General features: G+C 41.5%; 1 protein-coding gene across 2 annotated transcripts in view; it reads right to left on the reverse strand.

Annotated features, from left to right (window-relative positions):
* Positions 1-7,733: 7,733 nt before the first annotated feature.
* Positions 7,734-21,268, reverse strand: part of LOC115368592 (electrogenic sodium bicarbonate cotransporter 1-like) — a 39,939-nt gene continuing 26,404 nt past the window's right edge. The window contains exons 14-27 of one of the 2 annotated variants that reach the window (XM_030064776.1): positions 18,922-19,055; positions 16,832-17,103; positions 16,295-16,350; positions 15,905-16,090; positions 14,829-14,942; positions 13,899-14,060; positions 13,495-13,673; positions 12,995-13,067; positions 12,257-12,325; positions 11,927-12,100; positions 11,344-11,508; positions 11,048-11,141; positions 10,510-10,585; positions 7,734-10,389 (exon numbers count right to left, since the gene is read on the reverse strand). In XM_030064776.1, coding sequence (XP_029920636.1) covers positions 10,542-10,585; positions 11,048-11,141; positions 11,344-11,508; positions 11,927-12,100; positions 12,257-12,325; positions 12,995-13,067; positions 13,495-13,673; positions 13,899-14,060; positions 14,829-14,942; positions 15,905-16,090; positions 16,295-16,350; positions 16,832-17,103; positions 18,922-19,055 — 1,722 coding nt within the window. In that variant the 3' untranslated portion in view covers positions 7,734-10,389; positions 10,510-10,541. Of the gene's footprint in view, positions 10,392-10,509; positions 10,586-11,047; positions 11,142-11,343; positions 11,509-11,926; positions 12,101-12,256; positions 12,326-12,994; positions 13,068-13,494; positions 13,674-13,898; positions 14,061-14,828; positions 14,943-15,904; positions 16,091-16,294; positions 16,351-16,831; positions 17,104-18,921; positions 19,056-21,268 lie in introns of both variants that reach the window. The other variant, XM_030064777.1, reaches the window with a different exon arrangement.

A 21,268-nucleotide genomic window follows, 5' to 3' on the forward strand; every position in this document is an offset into this window, starting at 1 on the left:
AGTGAGAACTGAAAAGAAACTGAAAAGAAAGGGAGAGAGAGAGAGAGAGAGAGAGAGAGAGAGAGAGAGAGAGAGAGAGAGAGAGAGAGAGAGAGAGAGAGAGAGCGAGAGAGAAATTATCCATGTATGTTAAATATGTCCAATCACATATGCCTCTCCTAATAAAGCTGCACCTGCAGGAGTGTTTGTGTTTCTGTTAGATATCCTCCTCTTATAAAACCTGCCAATTAGTCTCAAAGTCTCCTGCAAAGTAATCCTGCAGAATGCACAACAGAACCTCCCGAGAAATCAATACACCCATCTTTTTGTCTTTTGATGAGTTTGTATTGCTTGATTCTGTCGAGCACATGCACTCACACACACTCTAATATCCGAGCAACAAGCTGACCGAAAACTCCAATCTTTATAACAGCATTGTGAAAGTGGGCTTGCACTGCCTCTTAACCCTGAGGCTGATTCTTGTGATTGACAAACTGGACACATTTCCGAAAGAACTGTGTGAATTTGCATTTCTTAAACTTTGTATGAGGCTGTTTTAATATCTTGTGCACAAAGAGAACTTGTATTCAGTCTTTTTTCTTGTATTTCAAATGTCCACTTATACATTTCAGCTCTTTTTTACTGTGCAGCTGCTCCTGAGAGATGGTCAGTGCAAAGTATCAGTCAAGTAGGTATGAGAATTGATTTTTGTTTTATGGTGAGACCAAACCACATTAAAGGTTTTACTTATCATCAGTGCTGAATGAACCATTAGAATGCATCATGTAATGTACTTTAACAATCATACTTAACTAGAGTCTGCAAACCTGAAACAGGTTAAATAACTGAGCAACAGCGGTTGTTGTGTTTTCCTCCCAGTGTCTTTATGAATAACTGTACAAAATGAAATTCCAACTGTACCGCTGTGATAAAGTAGGCTACAAATGCATTTGTCTGTGCACTGTAACCTTCATCTTTCTGTCATTCCTCAGCCCATCAGCCCAAAGTTCATCTTGCTGCCCATACCTTAGCTACCAAGAGCTACAATCAAATCACACTGGGAATTTCTTTGGGGATTCTATTGGGAATTGGTGTCAAGCTGCCTAAAGCTTTGTGAGTTTTGATGCTCGCCAAAAATTAATGACAAAATTTGGACAAGGTTCATTTTTAATGATAATTGGGGAGAAGGCATTGCTTTCCCTAGCCTCTTAATAGCACCCGCTATGTTTGTGATATTAATGTGAAGAAATGTATCAGGGTGAACTCCATAAGCCTTCACCTGAGTGTCAGGATCAAAGTCATGTTAAGAGTTCATCTTCCACCCCGCTGGTCCCATTGCTGAGTGTGTACACCTGAACTTTGCTCAAACCCACAAAACTTCATTTCCAATTTTAGTGAAGACATTTTTTTGTAATTGTGCAGCCACAAAACAATATCATCTTGGGTTTCAATTTTTCACTCAATATAAGCCTGATGTTGATTTAATGTAGCAGATACAGAATATGTATGACATTGTACAAAGTGGGAAAAAAAAAAAAACTTTCTAAATTTGAAATTACATGAGGAAAAAATAAAGGGGAAAAAAGGGAAAGAAAAAAAACATGCTATGAGTAATACATTACGACAAATTTCGGATTTTTCAGATCAAAATTTTTGCGCTGTCACATAGCAGACAGCCTACTTAAATGTGTCACCCGAGCTCTGCCGCTTATTGAAGCAGTGATGCATTGATTTAAATAGAGTAGACTACCAACTTCAGGACACTATGGATCTCCAAAGCACGGATAAGAGGGACAATTATTATTGGCCTGTCGGTCACACAGTCATAAGTTCATAGAGTTAGTCCTTACCTTCTGAAAACAATCTCTGGCCGAAAGTCTCTCCTTTTTGGATGGCAGCCTGTGTCCGGTTGACAGAAAATCCTCTTCAGAGCAATGCACCTCTGTCCCTCTCTCTCTCTCTCTCAATGCTCAGTGCGTCCGGCGGAGCGGAGGCTGACTGCAGTGACGGTGCGCTGGGCGGCGCTCACATCTGGACTGAATACACGGGCTGTTGGACGTCTAACTGGGAAACACCTGTCTCCGTGGGCTTGAGCATAAAGTAAAGGCTACTAATCCAAAAAAAAATAAATAAATAAAAATAAAAAAAAAAAAGAGAGAGAGAGAGAGAGTTGACACAGGTGAAAATAAGAATAGTAGAAAAAAATCAACTTGGCTTATTTTCCCCTATGTCAAGTTTCTTTTCTTTTTTCTTTTAATTAATTTATTTATTTATTTATTATTATTATTATTATTATTTTTTTTTTTTTTTTTTTTGGAAGAGTATATGTATAATGTTTAAATGAGTCAGCAAAGCACTTAAAATGACCCCAGTTCCCACAAGCTCCCAAATCTGGAGAGCCTCTCACCTCAGAGAGAATGATGACTTCTTGCACCCCCAGACTACCTTCATGAAGTTCTCTTCTGGAGATCCATGTAAATTATATGAAGTTTAATCTGAAATGCAACTACAAATCCCTCAAGAGATCAAGATTTCCTGTCTCAGCATAGCCATATAGCTGTGGAACGTGCTTCATATGTTGTGGGAAATCAACCAGAATGGGTTTAGTTTGTTTTATTTTATTGTATTTTGTGTTATTTTATTTTATTAACACTGAAAGATGATATCAAGCAAAAGAGAGAGAGTTCTATATTAGATAATTGATCCTTTAGTCCTGTTAATAGTAGGACAGGTTCACACATATATGTACCATATTATCAAGCATCATGAAACTTGGAGAGGCCAGAATTTGGCATGTGCAAAACAATGAATGGGAGAAATTATAAAAAGTTATAAAAATTGAAAACTACAAGTGGCTACAACAGTCTCTCTGATTGAAGTGGGATACCTCACAGCACATGTCAAACTGTGCCAAACATAAGTAGTTCTGCTGATATAAATGTGTCTGTGTGTCAGTGTGTCTGACACATGGGGGTGGGGGTGGAGCGGGGTGTTCAGTGATGTATGACCCTTTGTATCAGGATGAATTTGGCCTGGCTCACCACAGCTCCAACAGGAGGCCAGCCTGAGGCTTTCAGAGCTCCTGTATTCAGCTGCTTTGACAGACTCCGGCACCATGATGAATTTGCACAGTCACAGTGGCTTGTGCCATTGTGAATGCCAGAACCTTTCTATAATCACTGTCACTGAGCTTTGCCTTTATTGTGAAAAGGTGAGTCCTGGCAGTAACTTTGCATTGCTTGTTTTGTCCATGCTGCCTCTGCTCAGGCCTGCATTCAAATGAAGCTCCAGGTAGTTAAAATTAAAGTAGTAGCTTAAAAAAAAAAAAAAAAAAAAAAAAAAATCCCCTTTCCTGGAGACATGGATAATTTATTTCTCAACTACATTAACATTTAACATTTTTAGCTGACACTCTGGATCTGGAACAGGTTGCAATGAGTGCAATGGTGCAACAAAACTAAGGTCAACAAAATTTAAGGCAAACAACAGTAAAATGTGAGTGTATCAGAGCCAATGGGCTCTTACAACATTTTTATGACCATGGAATTATCACTTTAAAAAATGAGTGCCAAGACTGGCAGACAGTGGAGAAAGCGTTGGGGCCAACGACAGTATTTCAGGACAATGGCTAGAGGAAAGATGCATACTAGTGCATACTGTAATGGAGTGTTCTTTACTCAGTTACAGGTTCATCTACAGGTCTAAGAGAATCATCCTCTAAGTCCAAATTACTTCCACCTATTTTGATACTGAGCAGTATTTCACCATCTTCACACTTCCAGCAGTTATACAGTGTGGCTGCTGCTGTAGCTCTCTGGGGATTCAAAGAGTCAGACAGAATGCCTGTCCTGTGCTAATGATCCTGCAATTCACATTCAACAATTCTACGCATTAAAGCACAAGCTCTAAATCTCATTTTAAAAACATTTCCGGATGTTCATAAAAACTATTTATCATGCTGGAAATATTTTAGAAATTCCATATGGGGTGAAATTAGTTTTAATCTTCAGCAATCTGTTTAAATAAGGCTGAAATGAGGGGTGAGCCTGACAAGACAGGACCTCAGGTACTGACTAACAAGCCTGCAGAGCGGAGGCACAAGAGGCATCTTATTCTATATTCTGTATTCATGTTCACCAAACCTATCATATATCCTACCTTTATTCTTCTTTTGGAAAAGAGAAGATCCATATACCATGACTTAGTTTTTGTTGACATTGTGTTGACATTTGTACAGAGTTGGAGACTCTCTTGGCAGCAAGCCCAGGGTGAGGAGGTACTTAGATGAGAAAAGCTGCTTACTGATCTTAAATCTATCTTATTCATGTCTCACTAATGCCACATGCTCAAGCTGGCCACCTATTCTTCTGACTTTTGCCATCAAGATAGGGGTTTTAATACGGACAGCATCATAAAGCGCAGACTGCTTGATAGATAATTACCAAATAAATATTATTTATATCTGACTTTTTAACTGTGCCAGTGCCAGTAACAAATCTATGATTGTCTCAGTTATAGACAGTGAATTTGGCTGAGTGGTAAACATGTTGTTTTGAGGAAAAAAAAAAAAAAAAACTGACAGCATGCTCTTATTGAATTGCCTATGACACCCACAGGGAAAACACACTAATTGCTCATCTCTCCCCTGACACATTCAGCTGAGCCTGGACTCATAATCACAGTCCCTTGTTATGAACCTGGAAGACCATTTTGAAGACAGGGATGGATGTGCTGAGAGTCTGCAGCTGTTCTCTCAGCTGCTGAGTGTTGAAGCAGTTAGCTGGATGAACTAGATAGATACCGTTATAATTTTCCAAAAGGATGTGGTTAACCCACCCAGAGGTGGTTCATACTGTAGCATCACTGCAACACAAGCATACACAACTGCACACTTTGGCATAAGGTATTCTTTTTTCCTTCTTTTTTTAAATGACTGGATAGTGAGGATGAAGCTGAGATCATTGAGCCAATATCTAAAGTAGATGCTGAGAGATAGCTCAAGACAGTGACAGCAAGAATTGTAACCTTTGGTGTTGAGTATTTTGGCCTCCTTCACCATGAACCACAGGGCCCGCAAGATCCATCAATCCATCAAGAGCTTTGAACCCTAAAATGCCAGTATAAGGGACAGAACCAGGACAAGAAGCCACCACTAGCTGAGCTCCAAGACGTGCTCAGGAAGAAGCTCACGGGCAAGCCCAGGGCAAGATGGCACAGAGGGCAGCAGGGAAGAGACAGAGAGAAAGAGAGAGAGAGAGAGAGAGAGAGAGAGAGAGAGAGAGAGAGAGAGAGAGAGAGAGAGAGAGAAATTATCCATGAATGTTCAATATGTCCAATCACATATGCCTCTCCTAATAAAGCTGCACCTGCAGGAGTGTTTGTGTTTCTGTTAAATATCCTCCTCTTATAAAACCTGCCAATTAGTCTCAAAGTCTCCTGCAAAGTAATCCTGCAGACTGCACAACAGAACCTCCCGAGAAATCAATACACCCATCTTTTTGTCTTTCGATGAGTCTGTGTTGCCGAGTGTCCATGTGGCCTGCTCAAAAGAGATCAACCTCTACCTTCACAACTCAGTGAGTGGACAGACAAGAGAGCGGGCACTGGGACATAACAGGGCACCCATATACCCACCACCAACCATAATGGAGTGAAAGTAAGGGAGCCCACCAGGAGGGAGGTTACAGAAGTGGTGAGAGCAGCCGGAGCAGGCTCCTCTCCGGGATCACATTAGGCCCCCTGAGTTCTCTGTGTGTAGTAGGGGGGTGCAGTAGATCCCCCAAGGAAAAAACTGCTGTGCAGATTCCGCCCCTCCTTGACTGGCATTCCCAGTCCATTCCTCTCTGAAACCTGGTCAAGAGTCTGAGTAAAGTCTTCAGCTGTGGTCTCGGGGATGTAGGTGCCACTCAGATGACCATCCAGGATCTTGATGTCTCGCTCATCTGCATTGACAAGTCAGGCTTGCCAAGGAGGTTCAAAACTGAAAGCATGGCTTTACCGATACGAGATTCTCCCCCCATGTCCTCTTGCCTCTGCTTGCGTGTGAGGTACCACTGACAGCTGTGGAGGCCCTGGGGGAGGACCATCAGCAAGCACCTACGCAGGTGGCCTGGTCTCCCTCATAGTTTGAGCAGGTATGTTTGAAATGTATAAATTCCTCAGCACATTTATATTTATTATGAGGATGTCACACTATACTGGTGCTACCAGGCAAGAATAGGGCTTCATTCACTTTTGTGTGCTTAAACACATTTACAGTGTACACATGGGATTTGGTGTGAAATAGCTGGGGAAAAGTAAATTCCTTATGCTTTGTTATTCTGGGTACTCACACTGATAGCCTGATCATGGCCTGCACATGTTGTATCATACTGTTAAATGACAATGCACCAGCTTTCTGTGAGATTTGGAAACATGTAGATGCATCAATGCTCTGTTTTGGTCTTTGACTGAAACATACAGTTATACAGACTCCATAATCCTAACAAATGTCCAATGTTTTACCCTCTGTCATTCTGCCCAGGGCAGAAGTTTCTCACAGAGAGCCATCCTTAATCCTAACTCAGCTTAACCTCTTTTTCTGACCGAAATATCTGACAGAAAGAGCTGGAGGAAACCTCTGCACTAAAGCTGCCATTCCACAATGAGTCACTGCCCCCTTGTGCCAAATCTAGTTTCTAACATACTTTGGGAGTTTTCTATGCACAAAACACTCGTTTACACACAGCCAGGCTGCCACATAGAGCAGTTAGTGTATAGCTGTCCATATGTTGTTTAAATTGAGCCAAATAGATGACGATGATGTTGTATTTACTTGTGCACATGGTACACAAGTAAATAGAAATATGCAGAAGTCTCTTCATCTGAAAATGATCAAAGATTACCTGTTACACTGTACACAGAGACATTACCATTGTCCTTGACTATCTAACTAACTAATGCAATGTAATGATGACAGCATTCAGCAGCAGCATTCAGTGTAATGTTCAGAGAAGTACCAGAGGTTACATGTAGAGTAGATGAAACAGGTTCAGGATGTAGTTATGGGCCATAGAAAGATGATGTTTCTATCATCTAACAATTTCTATGTTACGAACATATTAAATTGAGTCTAGTTTCTTTGTCATGGCACAGTTGCTCACATTCAGCCACTCGAGCAACGATTGAAATATCCAGTAACACTTAATGTGTTTGAGCAGCCGTCAGTGAAAAACACTGATGTCCTCCTCCAGACTAAAGGAAAGGTTAATTAACACTGATTTTTTTCCCTTGGCAGTGATGACAAGAACACGGTGATTCACAGAACTGAGCCATTTAGTCTCATTACCGCTGACTGAAGTCCTGTGATCACGGAAACTATGCGGTCCTCGTTCCTTATCTTTGCTGTCTAATCCTGAAAATACAGCAGCTTGTGGCCATAATGCCGATAGTCCTTGACTTGGCTCATCTCAGCAAAACAAATGTGCACACCACCAGCCATTAACATATGCACAACAACATCCAGACAGCAGTTGTAAAATTCAGATTAGTTTTGGTATACTGATTGCCTTGCTCATCTTGGGCATTATAAAAAGCTCAGATAACCTTTATGATTTGACCCATATTTACAGTTAAATTAGTCATTGCAAAGTATCTCTGAAATTAATCTCAAGTTGGTTACTGAAAAAGACAAATCTTCTCTGAGCAGCAGGTATGTAAGTAGATGTTTGGTTCAGTGATTACTTGAAGAGACTTTAAAAAAAAAAACACTCTCATTTAACAATGGTTTCAATAATTTTATTGTTCTCATTCAAAAAAAAGGTCTAGTCCATAAAAGTATACCATTTCTGAAGTACTGAGATCTGCTTCTTTTCTGAGTATTGTGTGGTTATTGAGCATATAAGATGTTTGTAGAAAATGGTTTTCAAAGTTAGATCATCATCATCAAAAAAAAAAAAAAACACAAAAGAAAAAGTCATGATATACAGATAAAAGACAGATAACAAAAAAAAAAAAAGAACAAAAATGGAAGACTAAGATATTGTAGATTTTTGGTTTGAAGCTACCTCAACAGTCTTGTACTTCACACGTTGACTGCTGCATAATTATAATAGTGAAAGCGGGTGAAACCCCCTGTTTATTCGCAATACAATCATAAATAAAAACAGCATTGATTGTGCAGGTGCATGTCATTTTCTTCAGTTATAATATGGAGTAACATCTTACATTTCAAATGATTGAGATGAATTACATTCACAGGTTACAATTCAGATATGAATTTACAAGATCTTAAATTGACCCCGAATCAATTTAAGCTACTTATATACTGCAATCACCTGAAAAAGCAGGATCAATCAAGCCAGTGGAACAATCTGGGAAAAATGAAAGCCGGGTGCAGTTCACCGCCTCATTAAACTGCCACCAGGAGGGAGTCATTAGATCCTGTAAAATGGCATTTTGAAAGTGAAACGGGTTGAGTAATCCCTCCTTACACTCGGGATGTGCATTTTGATGCAGTAATTCTTCCAGGAACGGAAGTCACAGTTCAGCATGATTATTTGTTGATTTGCATAAAAATAATAATAATAATAATAATAGATTACACAGTTTAAAAAAAATTGCCCATCCAAGACTGCAAAATTCTCACATTTACATCTTATAATTATAATCACATTTTAAAGGAAAATTCAACTGAAATAAGACTTTTAGGTTGAGTTCATGGTGAAGCACACAATAATGTCAAACTGCATAGCTAGAATTGTTTTATGAATAGTTCTTACAGTTATTAAAAAAAAAATAGGCCTAAATAAAAGATGTTTTATTGTATGGTAACTGGCTTTAAACTTTTCACAATGCAATCTGATGTCAGTAACTAAAATAAGAGGGGGCAGTTAACCTCGACATTTGAAGGAAAACCAACCTAAACGTAATTTTGGTGGAATTACCCTTTAAAATTCTGCACAAAAACGTACATCATATCATTGCATAATGACAAAAAAAAAAAACAAAACAAGACAAAACAAAAAATCTTAAGTGTCTGAGCAAAAGGAACTCAAAAAGTGAACATTTAGAGAACCTACGCTGCCCCTTCAGAAAATAAAATCAGTGTTTGATCACAAATAATTGCACAATAAATGCTTTCAAAGTATAATGCCTGGCACCTACATAAAATAAGAGGTAGAGCTACATACAGGTACAATACGTCTAGATTTCCCGAAAACAGGGAAAAATAGCTGGATGGAGATAAATTTGCACACATTGAGACGTTAAATGGTCAAAAGCCATAATTAAGATTCAAATGGCAAAATGGTTCGCCGAGACTCTGAATATAATACAGGTGATGGAGAACAGGGAGAACACCACGTGATGTGTTTGATAAAGGACAACATACATGAAAGTTTGTTCTAGTCTGGACGGCGTTGACCATCAGTAACATCACAGCCTGAAACATTATTAAAAACATATTCCTAACCTGGACATGTTTTAGGAATATACAGATTTAGCTTAATGCTTGATGGAGTATTGCTACGCGTGCATGACAAATTGATTTTCAGTAACAACTGCATACAGGTGACCTTGAGTAGCCCGTTTTGTTCACGACAAGCACGCGAGGAATTCCCTCTCATCCGAATTCAGTACCTCCAATATGGTTCAGTTTAAAACAAATGATTCCAGTGGTTAAGATTTCAATCCTTAAAAAAAAAAAAAAAAAGGTAAGGAACATTAAAAACCCTACTATAAAACAGTACTATCATAAAAGAGGCTGGTAACGTTTTGGTGTATTTTGCAAAATATATATATTTTTATAAAACTGGAAAATAGGGGGGGGCGACTCTTGATATGTATACAAAATAAAAACTTGTCGTTGCTGTGGATAGTATTAGCCCATCTGTAATAACACAGCCTGATATGCCATTTAGGATGTATTATTAAATTATCCTGTGGACATAGTTTATATATTGCTTGAGCTGGATGCTTAATAAATTAGGAATATGTCCGTGAATAAAAAAAAATCCAATAAAAGCTGTGTACTGATAATATCCAGAAGCCCTTTAGTTTGCTACATTAGAAGAGTTATCAAACATATGCTGCGTCCCCCACTCCCACAAACCTGTCCTTCAAATGCAGTACCACCGATGTTTCAATTTTAAAACAAATAACAGTTCCAGCAGTTCAAATTTAAAGCCCTCACTTGTGAGGAATGTCACCAGTATCGCTGCAAAGCGGTACTATCGTAGAAAAGAGGCGGATCGTGTTTGTCGTGTTTTGTTCTGTTGTGCAGGTATTGCCGGTTCTGTCGGGTCTTTGGAGAACTTATTTACAGAGAACTTTCACAGCCCGGTCGTGGAATCTTCCAGAGGAAACCGTTATCGTCTGAATCCAGATCTATTCGAATCTGAGGCATCGCTTTTTTGTATGGATTTCTCTCTAAACTGAAAGAAAAAGGTAGGGTGTAGCATGAGTACCAAATCTCGGGGTCCTAAAATCATCATGAGCAATATATATTAGGCCTTTGTTAGGGATGTAAACAGTCAAAAGTGATACTCACTCACTCTGCAACTGTACGAGGCCCATAGTAGTGATCAGCACGCTGAATGCGGGTTAAGGAAAGTCTGGGATTCATCTCCTGGGGGAGAAGAACAGAGGTTAGGGTTCATGGGTATATTCCATAGGCAAGCTGAGATCTCAAGCGAAGGAGCCAGCAGAAGAGAAGTTAGAGCCAACAGGGTAAAGCTGTGCCTCCCACAACAAAGTGACTTATGTGGGATTTGTGCATGCCGTTAAGGGAAATACTGCATTCAAAACTAAGAGCAAATCATGCTTGAAGATGAGTGAGAAAAGCAAGTGTTAAATCTTGGTAACTTTCATTCATGCAAAAGCAAGGGCAAGCGTGACTGAGAAGACAGTTTTCAGGTCTTTAACATGCTGGAAAAAAAAAAAAAAAAAAAAACAAGAAAAGATGCATATGCAGCAGGTGTAGATGAATGTGTCAAGAACAAGGGCAGGAGGTAAGCCTTGAGAAATGATATGAAGCACCCAAGACCCCGCAGCTGAAGCGACGGCAAAGAAAACCCTGGCTAGTACTCACTATTCAAAGATTTATCCCCCAACATGGGTTCCTGCTCCATCATATCCATAGAGATTTTTATACTGGGGATATTTTCATGGTAGGGATATTCAGACTGTAGGAGGAGGGACATATCATTAACACAACATCAACACTTGAAAAACACACGATGGCTTGTTTTCATGATAACACATAAAAAACAAGCCATGCATATTAGAACTGAAGTCATTTTTTTCCTGAAAACAGTGTGAAAGACCCTGTGAGGCAGAATCTTAACACTGAAATGGTAAAAAAAAAAAAAAAAAAGTTTTACTTACAAATTCCATTTCGCTGTCAATGCTTCCCTTTTTCTTGCCCTTCTTCTTCTTCTCATCCTCCTTCTTCTTTTTGTCTTTCTCTGGGATGACATCGTCCAGGTAGCTGAGGTCATGTTGGGAGAACAGATAGTCCATTGCCTTGCGGACTGCCACCAGCGCCAGGATCTGCAGGAAAGTACAGTTTGTTGTCATGCCCAACTAATAAGCTGTCTTTGTGTCTACAAGAGGACTACTCCCGATGTTTTGGGCAAAATACCCTGTTACTGACTTGGCCAGACTGAGACAAGATGTTTGATACCATTTTCATGCACATACACATGATACATTGTGTAAATAAGACAGCTTTGGAGTTCCTGTAAGGTTTATTTTTTCATTTTGACAGAGCCAGGCTAATGACTCCCATAGACTTCAGGTCTTTATGCTAAGCTAACATAATAAGTTACCCACTGGAACCCAACAAGTGGATGTACAGAGGTGAAAATCCTATCAAACATCTTGTCTCAGTCTGGGTGAGTCGAGAAAGGGGAATTTTGGCCAAAATGTTGGAGTGTTCCTTTAAGCTGTGAACGTAGCAGTCTCTCACCATGACAGGGAAGATAATGGCAGCCACAGTGGACTTGAGGATCCAGAGCATGGCCAGACAGACAACCTGGATGAAGGTGAAGAGGTGGATGCGTCTCTGCGGGACGTGGCGCAGGTAGATCAGGTCTGGCTGGTGTTTGGCTGGCATCAGGAACAGCTGGAGGCGATCCATGAACTGATAGACATGCAGACAAACTGGGGTCAGGTAAAGGCAAAAGACTAGGGCAAAATGCTGCAGGTAATGCTGCAGCCAGATAAAAGATAATTAAGTCTGGCTTGTAGAAAATAACTCTAAGTTGTATTAGGCATTGTGTAGATCAGGCTAACTCACCTGTACACCATTGAGAGACGCCACGCCCATGTAGAGGAACACGCCATAGAGCACAGGCATGGGAATGAACTAAGGGAAACAAAGCAAATTAAACAATGAGATTGATGCCTAGGCTTCTCATGCAGCATATCTAAAACTGTGAGACCGCTCTTTGGCTGAAATGGTCACTTAGCTTCCATCTACGTAGACTGAGGAATGAATAGATTAGGTATCACAAACATGAGGTCCTTTACATTTATTAGTGTACCCTGAAATCTACCACAGTGTAAAATATAAGACCCTGCATGGGCTAAACATCAGAAGTAATGTCATTCTTAGTTTCAGCCAGTCATTTCCCCTTCTTATAGTCATTACAGTATAGTATCACTTTAGTAATGTTATGTGACAGACGGTCCAGGGTGGAAAATGCATTCACAAAACCAGGTGTGACAGTGTTTCAGTTGTCCACAAGGGGGAGCACCAGTTCCAGCCATCTCATGTCAGTGACTTAACATTTTTGATAGGGAGCTTAATGAGGGAATGGAAACTTGAGAAGGCACTCAGCTGCACACCGAGCTTAAGCCCTGAGGAACATGCTTATTTCACATCACATTACTTCAGCTGTGGAAGTCCCTAATCGGATGAATAAAAGATTTGAAATTATTTTAAATTTAAGGGAACGTGAGAGGAGTTTGTCCTAAAAGAGGAGGACATTAATCCGAGTTTCCAAGGAAGAATTAAGAAATGCTTGAACACTACCTTGAGGATGGGAGCCATGAACACAGAGAGTCCTGTTAGGATGAACACGAAGATACCGGTGACCCTTTGCTCCCTGAATTGGGGGGAAGAAAAGGAAAAAAAACAAAACAAATCAAAATGATACACAAGTCAGCATACAGTTGATTGCATTTGACTTAGCACTGACAACCACCTTATACTTAAAATAATTTTTTTTAAAAAGACATCTTAGACTCTAAAATGCACAACAACATGGGGCACTGACAATATAAATCTGTGTTGGTGCAGTGAATCCCTGGAAAAGGGCCCAAAGCCGCACTGATCCACTTGAGTCATTAAATCGGGGACTGATTTACGCCTAGTCATGCTGAGTGATGTAATTCACTACCCGGTACGGAAGAAAACCATCGGTACTCGGAGTTCCAAGGAGTGAAAACCACTGATCTGTGCCATCGTGCAGGAACAATTCGCGCATTCAGTCGCGGTAGATATCTTTGTCAAGCAACAGGGCCTCAACTCACCGAACACCCAGGAATTTGGGCTGCTCCCCGGGGGCTGAAGTCTCGGTCTCCATTTTCAGGGAATCAATGTGGGCAATGGAGATGACAGTGGCAGCCACGTACCAAGGCAGACCCATGAACGAGCAGACAATCATCAGAATGGCCACCAAGAACAGATCCAGATGATACCCTGCCCCTTTCTATTGGGACAGAGAGACAGAAGGTAGAGAGTGATAAGTTTCTTGGTAGTCATCAAGCACAAGGCCCAGCAGAGTGCACAAAAATACACATGCATCAAATCGAGACATCGAGACGTTTGGTGATTCTAAACCTTTGTGGCTCATTACCTTTTGCAAAGCCAAGAGTAATGAAATATGCATGCAGTTATTCTTTTTAATTATTCTCTGCCATGTTTGAGCACCGACCTTGAGTTTGTGCTCCTTCCTGTTGACAATGACCGCGGTGATCTGTTGGTCCATAAATATCAGAATAGTGACAAGCAGAGCGGGGAGAGCAGCTGCCAGGTACACCCACCAAGGGTTCCCTCCAAAGGGGGGCACAAACCAGCCCCTCAGTGGACTTGTGGGCTGCAAAAAGTAGAGCGAGACTGTTACAACGAGAGACTACAGGTGTAGGCCCACAGACACACACAAAGACACCTGACGGGTGTATCATTACGCCTCTAGCATGTGCATGGTTCAAGTCTCTGAGTTGTGCATAAAGTCTCAAAAAGGACAGAAAAAAATACCTCATTTAGAGAGGTTACTGCATTACACTTTCAATAAGTCCTCGCACCGAACTGAGACTGACGTGCCGGTGCATCATTACATGACAAAATTCTGTGAATTAGTCTCTGTGGTCAAACAAAGCTGAGTCTGTACTTGCAACTATAAGACTTTCTGTGTTCTCACATCACCTATAATCATGCTGTTACTTGATGCACGTACCCTCTCCACTACCCCATCATTCCCTTCTTCTACGTCAAGAGCAGGCCTCAAAGCCAGCTAAGGAACATTTAGGTAAAATAATCTCAAAGAATGACTGCGTCTTAGTTTCGGGTGATACCTATCACTCACTAGCCAAACTACAAAGAGGGCATTACACAAGGCTTTCAACAAGAATTACAGAGGGCTTTATTCTCCAGAAAGAAAATGGATCATTGTCCGGGTAATCAAAAGAAACTGCACCTGGGCTTGCTATTGTCTTTCTGCTGAAAACTGGCTCTTATCAGTCCAAGGATTTCAGCATCACAGTATTTACAAAGCAAACATGATGGTGAAATTTGCGGCAAGTGTGGCGAATATGCAGGCACACGTCAATCTTCTATCCCAAGTAACGCCACATGCGCTGTTTACCTTGAATTCACTTGGCACAATGAGCTTAGGAGTGTCCACACCGACAAAGGCGTCCACGCCGCAGAACAGAAGAATGGTCAAGACGATTGCAAAATCACTGATGAGCTTCCTCACCTGGCAGGGGTAAACATTGCGTTAGGTTTGACAAAGCTTTCATCTTAGGCAATGCAAGTCAATTTGCTGATTAACTAATGAATTACAACTTGATTTTTGCAGTATCGCAACCTTGTTGGGTACCATTAAGTGTGTGCTTTTATAACTAACAGTGAACAACAAATCTACCATACTACACTCAACTATCACAGTTCTCCAAGAGTTCACCTGCAACTGTTTTTTATTTTTATTATTATTATTATTATTATTATTTTTATTATTATTATTATTAAAAAGGAACAATTACAAAACCTTGATCTGATAGCAGCCAAGGGAGTTATTTACATGAATGACAGCCAAATAGATAATCAGCTAACTTTGAAACATCCACAAATTTATATTTAAAAAAAAAAAAAAAAAGTTCGGTTCAAAGTAACTGCACACCTAAACACTTCCATGATGAACATTTACTGAAGTGATTTACTATTCGATTATTCCAACTTAGAAAAATTTATGAATTAATGACTCTTATCTGGCTAGAATACTAAAATACCTTTATCCTGTGGTGTTACAGAATTGAAATTATAGTGTGTTAATAAAATATTTTGCCAAGACGCCAAGCAGCTACATACACTGGAAGGATTGGACGAGTTCTGTGAGAATGACACAACTACATGTGTTAAATGTTTTATAACCCTGACAAAGCTGAGAATATGAAGAGAAGCAGCATCACAGCTCTGTATGGCTCTGATCCAGAGCTACAACCCTGCTCATCCACTAGATAGCCCACTCGTCACACTCCTCAACCACGGCTCAGACAGTGAGACCTGACCTTCCCACGCCATCTCTCATTGACACCTGAGCTATTCAACTAAACGGAGAATGTCACAGTTTACTGTGTATGCCGGGGCCAGAATTTGAAAACTGTGTGAAAAGTGTCTGCGCTACACGACAAGTGACTGGGTGCAGGCGCCGTCTCTCACTCTGGTGGGGAAGAAGCGGCTGGTCTTGAACTTCTTCAGACACATGGAGCAGGTGTAGGTCCCGAAGAACAACATGAAGGACATCAGGGTGATGTCAGGCACAAAGCCACACGTCTCGCCGACCAACCTCCCTCCGTACTTCACACACTGGTCCTTGCTCAAGGACATCCAGGTGGCGTTCATTGGCTGCAAGACAAGGACAGACATTTCTTGGACTGTGACACAGTGAAAGAGGCAACATAGTGACTCAGTACCAAAATGAACAAAACAGATTTCACAACTCTCTCTGGGAAAAAAAACAGCTTGGTCCAAAGATACATCTGGTAAATGTAGTCACTGTCCACTGAAAGTTACTTCATGACTTTTTGTAAGATATCACAGTGTACCCACCAGATCACTACTGTTCATCCAGGAAGAGGCATCAATGTAGGGTTCAGTTGAATTACCTGAAAAACAGAAAAAAAACAGCATCTAATTAGGAAAATGCAGACTTTTTTTTCTTGGTCGCAGTATCCCGCTTTCCATTAAGGATCTTTGTTTAGTGACTAAGTGCGCAGGAGTGTGTTTGAGAGAAGGTGTGTTGTCAGAGAGTGACAGGGCTGTTGAGAAAGTAAACAGTGGTATCTATAAACCAACACATATGAGTATCATTCGGTATCTCCAGTGTCAACATGACAAAAATAAGCTTTGTCTAACATGCAGTGGTTACGGCACTGGCGTACCGCTGAACCTCCATTGTCTGCTATCATATGATGAGATACTTATGGTGCCACAACTCAAACACATTTTCAGGCAAAGGATCACGGAGTAAGTGGTATCTGACAATGGCTTCAATATAGTGAAAGCCCTTGTAGCCATTTCTCCTACTATCTCCTGTTATCTCACTCTGTTGGGTAAGAGAGAACACAAACAGTGAGGGCTACCCACCGGCTAAGGGGGGCAGGCAGCGGCAGTCATACTGTGTGACAAAGTTGGGATCGTAGGCGGAATTGATTGGGTTGTGGTGGGCCAGCTTTATCATCTTCTTGAAGGCATCGTAGATGAAGATGAAGCTGATAAGCGCGGAGAAGCCCTCCTCGGTGAAACGGGTGAAGTACTGGATCAGGAAGCTGGCGTCCGTGGCGACCAGCACCAGACAGAACAGGCCCGACCACAGGCCGATCCACAACCGGAACTCCAGGTAGTCGAAGTTGTTGTCTCTGGGGAAGGACAATGATTCACAGCGTTAACAGTGTGCGACTGATTTCCTATCCCTCCATACATGCATGTCTTTTTCATCGGACTAAAAAGGCTGTCAGAGATTCATTATACGACTTGTATCGTCTGGTGCTCCTGTCTTCTCTGTCAGGATGTCCTGAGGGAGTTCTGGCTTAGCAAACAGAAACTGTGTGGTCGTCTTTATTCGGAGGCTCTCTCTCTCCAACGAACACAGACACATCCAGGAGTGAAACGTAAAATGCTCACAACCACGACCGTCAGCAGCCCACAGTATTCATGAGCAGACCATACACTGCAAAAACTCAAAATCTTACCAAGATTATTTGTCTTATTTCAAGTCAAAAATGTCTTATTACTAGTCAAAATATCTCATTACACTTAAAATAAGACATGATCACCTCAGAAGTAACTTGATTTTAGACAACTGTCTCTTGTTTCAAAATTTGCTTGAAACAAGTGAAAATTTGCTTGTTTCATTGGCAAAATTTGTTTCTTGTTTCTCGCTAATTTTCACTTATTTTAAGTAAATTTTCACTTTTTCCACTGGCAAATTTTGCCAATGAAACAAGCAAATTTTCACTTGCTTCAAGTGAATTTTCACTTAAAACAAGTGAAAATTGTCTAAAAACAATTTACTTCTGAGGTGATCATGTCTTATTTTAAGTGTAATGAGATATTTTGACTTGAAATAAGACATTTTTGACTTGAAATAGGACAAATAACCTTGGTAAGATTTTGCGTTTTTGCAGTGTATGGAATTAGAAACTGTGTGTCTCAGCATATGCAACAAGCCGTCGCCACAGACTCAGCAGCCATTCACATTGGCCCGTGGAAAGACTGAGAGCCTCGGCAGGCTTCATTCACGGTGTGAAATTAAATGAGGGTGAATTATTGATAATGGAACATAACCAGCTCGGTGTTTGGTAATGCTAGAAGACTCTTTCTAGCATAACACAAGAGGAAGAAAAGGGCGGCCAGAGCAGGAAACAAAAAGGCAAAATTTCAAAAGTGGCAACGGCTCGTCTGGACTGTGGGTCTTTTCAGGCTTTAATCCCAATCAAATGTGCATCATAACGGCTTCCTAGGTATACAGAAAGTTGATCATATACAAAATGGATAAATTTAGTGCATATTTGTTTTGTCCATGAGCCATCTGGTTCAGTTTTACTGTTACATCACATCGTGCCACAATAGGAGATTTGGCCTTTTGTTCAACTGTTTCCTCATTCTGGTTCAACCTAAGTATGTGCGGGGAACTGGACGGACCAAAGTCATGTTTCCTTGTCAGCCAGGACAGGAAGCTGATGGCAAAACACACGGGGAATTAACAGACAATCAGCTGGCATGCGTACCCTGGGCAGTCTGTTACGGCAAAGAGATTTAATCACAGTACGTTCCAGTGAAAGAGATACTACGCAAATACACAGACCTCAAAAAAACAATGTTGCCAGCCTTCTGGAAATAGAATCTGCGCTGTTTATCAGTCCCTGTGTGTATTTCTTTCCGCTTTTATTTGTATTTCATTTATTAAAAAAGGCACACAGATTCAGTGACTGTGAATGGGGCGGGGAAAAAAAGTTATAAAACTGTCCTTAGGGAAAACACCAAACATGATGTGGGATAGCTTCCTAGAGAGGCAGGACAGTAACCCTTGAGCCATTACATAACACTGATCTCCCAGGACATCACTGTGTGTGTGTTTTTGATCTTTGTTTCGTACTCACTAATGTTCATTTATTTAAGAGAGAGAAAATACACATGCACGCAGAGAAAATAAAAAAAAAACAGTGACAATGCACCTGCTGAAGTTGAAGAGGAGTCTTTCGAAGACGAGCACCGGGCCCGTGCTGCTGAGGATCGTCAAGGGCTGCCCGGCAAACAGACAAAATATCGCTCCTGTCAGCGCCGTACCCAGGAAGCTCTCCAGCACTCCCTGAAACGCAGCACACAACACAGGGACATGAAGTCTTTATACAGCCCAGAGAACTCAGGGAGATACACCTAAACAATACAAAGGGCATGAGAAAGTGCATCACTTTGGCAAGCTTGGCCTAATAATCAACAAACTATGAGCGGGGGAAAAAAAAAGTTCAGTTGAGCATTTTTCCCCTGAGCAGAAGAGTGTATTTTTTCCACAACACTTTCCGAGCCTCTCACACCAAATCTAACTGTGCTTATTCAGCGAGAAGTTTTGTTTCCCCCATACACATTACAGAGCTGCCAGTCTAGCCCGTCAGGATCGGCCTGTTCAGTGTCTTTTTTTATAAGCGTCATGCGACCAGGAATACAGAGAGAGAGGCAGCTGGGAGTCCAGGCTGCAGACTCTGAGGCCTGCGTTCACTTGGGGCTGCTCGGGAAGGTCAGAGGAGTGCAGGGATTCCCTCTTACGTGAACAGCCTGGAGATGGGAGTGACGGAGGATTGGCGAGCACGGGTGGGGGGAGGGTCACGGAGAGGCAGCCATAACAAAGCTCCAGAGGCGGAGTAATCTGGATCTGTGGTTATTTACGGCCCGGGTAAATCCCTGACGCTGGTCCTCGTGCAGGATGCAGCCCTTTGCCAGTGGAGACGCCAAAGGGTGCACCTTCATCACTCCCTTCCTTACAACCCATATATCCAGTAGCACTATATAGTTGTACATTTGTGGAGTACACAGATCTGTGCAAGCCAGGGGTACTCTGAGCTGGATTTGTTTTTTATAGTACACTCTTATGCCTTTCCCACCAAAAAAGTCCTGGTTCTCAAACTGGTTTGGTTCAAGATCCTTGAGACCGAGGTGCACAGTGAGGAACTGGGCCCGCATTTCGACCAGTTTCTCAAGTGGAACCATTGCATCATCGGCGATGGGCATGCACAGCGTAATTTAATACTCTGGCAGCGCATGTCGTGGTGACCCAGCCTGCCTGCCGTCACCTGCAGCACAGAGCCCGACCCCTCATACCTGATGGAATAATTAACCCACATAATCTGAGCCTGATGGGGTTCAGATTGAGAATAACGAACTCTACATAAATGCATGTTTATCCACCTGTGTGTTGGCTCTGAAGCCCGACAAGAGGCCTTTTGTGATCTCGTCCCAAGGAAACTATGTCCCATGACCCCACAAGACAAAGTCTGAGAGAGTGTATTCCAAAACAGGGCTAAACTTCCCAGAAGAACAGCATATAAGATTTCATATTGGTGCCCTGGTGGCATTGTGATCTGATGGATTTGGGGCGTTTGAGCTAGATTTCTCATTTTGATTGCTTGATTTTGGATCAGTGCACAGCCTTCTCATTGAGTGTGTCTAGACAGACGCGCAAAACTGATAGCACTCTCTTCATGACATGATTGCCCGGTTTCACAGCAAAAACCCAATCAAAGCGACCCATCATTCTATATTTGCAGAGTCATAAGATCTGTCACACCTGCACCACGGCGCCCCTCCCCCTCTGTGCTCCCTCAGCACACACATCTGATTAACTTGACTGACTGAATAGCCTAAGCTCTAATCTCTTTAGGCATCATACTGTATTTTCGGCACATCTGAAAAAGCTAAATGGAACGTGTGAATAAGACGCTGGCTTTGTGGCGGCTTAAACACCGCCTGTTAAAGTCAGAGGTGTGAAGAAACTACCTGCAGGTGAGCTAGTCTATTGTAGCCCACATTTTACAGTCTCTGCTACTATTGTTTTTAACTGTGATGCATGAAAGGAGAGCAACCTTCCATCCTTTCAGTCCACATTTTCTGTGGCCAGGATGACCACAAAGTCTCGAATCCAGCCTACAGATACTGCAGATTTTACAAAATAATGCACATGGCCAGCAGACACTGAGTGTGCAAAATGCAGGTTGCCTTGTTATTACAGTACATCTGTCAATGATGAGGTACAGTGGAGCTCACAGGTTGCATACAACGGCTCTGTTGTTTCTGTTTGCCACAGGCTTTTGACAGCAGTTCTGACAATAAGACTTAAATCACAAAGGAAGACATCGCCTGCATAATTATTAAAAAGCGTGTGAAAAACACCATTAAAGTCACAGCTATACTGGGATATACATCAGTGTGCGTGCAGGAATAGCCTCTTAAGGTCAGTTATGGTTCAGGTATAACTTGTGCAGGTTAGGGTTGGGTCAGGCCTAATCCTCTAGGCCCAAGTTAAGCTCT

This window comes from Myripristis murdjan, chromosome 12 (genome assembly GCF_902150065.1).
Source record: "Myripristis murdjan chromosome 12, fMyrMur1.1, whole genome shotgun sequence".
NCBI lineage: Eukaryota > Metazoa > Chordata > Actinopteri > Holocentriformes > Holocentridae > Myripristis > Myripristis murdjan.